Source organism: Priapulus caudatus, unplaced genomic scaffold (genome assembly GCF_000485595.1).
Source record: "Priapulus caudatus unplaced genomic scaffold, Priapulus_caudatus-5.0.1 Scaffold691, whole genome shotgun sequence".
Classification (NCBI taxonomy): domain Eukaryota; kingdom Metazoa; phylum Priapulida; class Priapulimorpha; order Priapulimorphida; family Priapulidae; genus Priapulus; species Priapulus caudatus.
This window is the reverse complement of record NW_014577752.1, coordinates 9,140-13,114: the sequence shown is the minus strand read 5'-3', so window position 1 is coordinate 13,114 and position 3,975 is coordinate 9,140. Positions and strand designations below refer to the sequence as shown.

The 3,975-nt window shown below is 40.6% G+C and overlaps 1 protein-coding gene across 1 annotated transcript in view; it reads right to left on the bottom strand.

Annotated features, from left to right (window-relative positions):
* Positions 1-1,683, bottom strand: part of LOC106812832 (transmembrane protein 98-like) — a 7,580-nt gene extending 5,897 nt beyond the window's left edge. The window contains exons 1-4 of the mRNA XM_014816813.1: positions 1,586-1,683; positions 1,107-1,257; positions 855-986; positions 160-369 (exon numbers count right to left, since the gene is read on the bottom strand). Of these exons, the coding sequence (XP_014672299.1) occupies positions 160-369; positions 855-986; positions 1,107-1,249 (485 nt within the window). The 5' untranslated portion in view covers positions 1,250-1,257; positions 1,586-1,683. The remainder of the gene's footprint in view (positions 1-159; positions 370-854; positions 987-1,106; positions 1,258-1,585) is intronic.
* Positions 1,684-3,975: the final 2,292 nt, after the last annotated feature.

Below are 3,975 nucleotides of genomic sequence, written 5' to 3'. Positions count from 1 at the left end.
TCTCTCTCTCTCTCTCACTCTCACTCTCTCTCTCTCTCTCTCTCACTCTCTCTCTCGCGCGCGCTCTCTCTTTCTCTCTCGCTCGCTCTCTCTCTATCTCTCTCTCTCCCTTCCCTCCCTCTCCTCCTCTCCTCCTCCCTTCCTCCCTCCCTCACGTACCTTGCATCCAGCAGTCTCACATCCATCGGTGGGTACATGGACCGCACCATGTCGTCGACGCGCGGCACGATGCGACGCGCCGCCGCAACGATCTCCGCCATGTGCTTGTTGTTGTGGATCTGCGCCGACTTGCCCATCGTCATGGCGACGAGGTTCTCGGTGAGGTGGTGGCAGATCTTCAGGATGGAGAGGCAGTGCGGGACGAAGCCACTGAAACAGAGAGAAAGAGACACATCGTCGGGTGAGTGTCGCGCTGACGAACGCTCTATTGTTTGAAGACAGACAAGCTCGACCGATCAATTCCCACGTTTAGTACTTCGATCAGATGCAGCTTCACAATAGAAATAATTCTCATGAATAACGAACTGAGCACACCGAGTAACAAACTATGTTTCTCGGACATGTCACTAGATGGCAGCAGGTGACGACACGAGAACTCGCATGATGTCGTCGACCTTTGTTATTACTACTAATTAGCTGTTAGTTACGTGTAATAGTTATTACTATTACTTACTAAGAAAACTTATTACTACTTATTAGTACTTAAAGTTTACTATTACTTATCAATTAATATTCAAATTACCAGCGAGTAGGACCACTGCTGCCTATAGCAGTTGAAAATTCCTATAACGAATCAATTAAAACAAAGTTTCTCTGGTCCGTCGCTAGATGGCAGCAGCGGCAGCATAACTCACGTGACGTCATCGATCCACTTCTCGTCGTTGAGGATCTCCTCGATGTTCGGATGAGTCAGCTTGACCTCGTCGAGTTCGAACGCGGCGTGGTTGTCCGTGCCGAGGCTAGCGTCAATCAGCTGCACGTCCGGTCTGCGATAGAGCGAGCGAGAGAGAATTATTATTTACCCGCAAATGTGTTTTCACATATGTGCTAAACTAATTCGGGGTGCTATTGCTAAACTAGGTGTGGGCCATCGAGCGCCAGCGTACCTCGTGTCTTGCATCTGTGCCGATAGAAGGTCCATCTGCTTGCAGTACTTGTGACGACAGAGGACGACCAGTATGACCAAACTGGCCAGAAAGATGGCTGCCAGCACTGATATGGCCACAGCAACAACTGCCTCTAGGGCCATGGCAAAATCTGTATAGTGTTTACAAAGTGAAATGTACCAATTTTAGCAAAATTTCTAAAAAGATTGAATAAAAAAGACCCACTGTGTAACTATTTTTTACAATTAATTTACACTTTAGGGTCGTATATTGCTTATATTATTTATCATTATTGGCGCATTTATGACGGAGAAATAGTTTGAAAAGTTTGGCATTGTCAAAACGGCCTAAGAGAACATCATTGTCATCACAACAAACTAACAAAGATGCAGAGTTGAACGTAATAACTAGTCTAAAGTAAACGTAGTAACAAAATCTAGAGTACACGAAACTACGTTCTATGAAAACTTCATACGCACGTATAAGTCACAACTTTGACTTTAGTTGACTTGAAGTTCAAGCTGTTTACGAAACATTACGCGACTACGATATTATCGTAATTTCCGGGTGCGCTTTGTTGCCTTACCTGCCGAAAGGTGTCGCTCCGGGTGTTGTTGTTTTTTGTAGGGGGCGCAGCTTTGCGTTCAGTTGGCGGGAAATAAAATCTTTAGGGGGAATCGTACTGAGCTGTTTATAATGAAATATCGTTATAATAACGTTTACTTTTAGTGTTAGCTGGGATCTAAACTCCTATATGGCTATACGACATTATATAAATAACGATATAAGTAGATTATTTTATAAAAGTATGTACTGTACGTGTATGTTATTTACTATATGTTAAAAGTATGTTATTTATTATTATGACAATTTACTTGTATTATTCATACTATTGACATTGTATTATTCATAATATTATATTATTTATTCATATTATTCATTTGTCGATATACATATATATATATATATATATGTTTATTCATATATAATAAATATATAGCATGTAAATTTTCGTAGCTCTAACGCTTTTTTGAAAAATGTTGCTATTTAGTGTTTATTGTTGACATCGATCGAGACATATAATAAAAAGAAAACATATATCACTGATAAATACTGACTTTACTATTTACATAATAACAAAAATATTTCACTACTAAGCCGCTATATACTGACTAGTGATATATTTTTATTAATGATACATAATGTACGTGCTGATTAAATGTTTTATTGGTCACTTCCACGTATACTTTTTACCGTATCGAAATAATTGGATTACACTAAAATGCGACTGTACTTTATAGTTTGGTGCAGTAACATATAACGACACACTTTGTTTAAACTTTAAATTACCCCCAAAATTACACTGACTACATTTTACTCTGCCGGTCGTCGATATAAATTAATTATCTTGCCTCCCGAAATGGCCCACGCCCGTGTCGTCTATTAGAAAATCAAGACACGAATATGGCAAAAAAAACACGAAAAAATGGCACGAAGTGTTATGCATACCACAATACAATACAATACAGCGTCAGCGTCAGCAATACGCTCAGCAATACAATATCAAATCACGGGCTCGTTTTCAGAAACATAATTAATCGTGACACTATAGCCTTACCATTGACGTTTTTTCGTAGACAGTGGAAACAATTTTGGTTTCGTTAAATGCTATGAGAAAATTGGCTGGAATTTTTTATTCTCGTAACATTACGACGTTTTTCTCAACAGTTTAAGAGAAATAATTAATGTTATGATTACCGTTAAGACCAGTTTTGTTTCTGACAACAAGCCCCATCATGTCATATAGGCCTATAGCTACATGAAAGAAATGTACGTAGAAGAAAAAAATAACTGAAGACAAAGCGATTAACGATTGTAAACATTAACTCATAATTCATATAAGGAAATCCGCTGCAAATCTTTTCATAAACGACGATGGAATGAAATCATCGCGACGGTTAAAATATCTTCACACACATAGGTACGCGTTGCTTCCAAAGACGCCGTGATTCCAACATGGCGGCGTGCTTCAAAATACGTCATTCGATAAAAACTACGCACGCGTACAACGCACGCGTATACAATTCACACACGCACTTGTCAAACACACGACCTTCCCTATAACTAATGCTCATCCCAATCCTTTCCACAGCTCCCCCTTATCCCACCATCGCTACATATCTTCCCCCTTTCCTTATCCCACTCTCTCTCTCTCTCTCTCTTCACACCTTCCCTTCATCCCACCATCTCTACATCTCCCCCATCAACCCACCCTCTCTACAGCTTCCTTCTTATCCCCCCTCGCCTTACTCTTTATAAATTGCCAGTGATCATGTGGGAATGGCAGGACCACAGTTTCCGCTAAGGGGTTGGTCCCTACTAACCTCCTATTAGTAATGTAGAGTGAGTCTCTCCCAGCCACACACACACTCACACTCACATGATAAATCTATCACATGCTCCTATCGTGTATCCAGTGAGTCAGTCCCATCCCCACACTCACACTCACGTGATAATTCTATCACATGTTCCAATCGTGGTCCATACTAACCTATTAGTAATATAAAGTGAGTCAGCCCCACCCACACTCACACTCACGTGATAATTCTATCACAATCAATCATGTTCCGATCGTCGTTCATACTAAACTGTTAGTAATCTGAAGTGAGTCAGTCCCACCCACACACTCCCACACGCTCTAACACATGATAATTCTATCACATGTTCCAATCGTGGATCATACTAACCTATTAGTAATGTGGGGTGAGTCAGTCCCATCCCCACACTCACACTCACATGATAATTCTATCACATGTTCTTATCGCGGACCATGCTATATACTACAGGCTTCTTTTACATGTTACGGCAT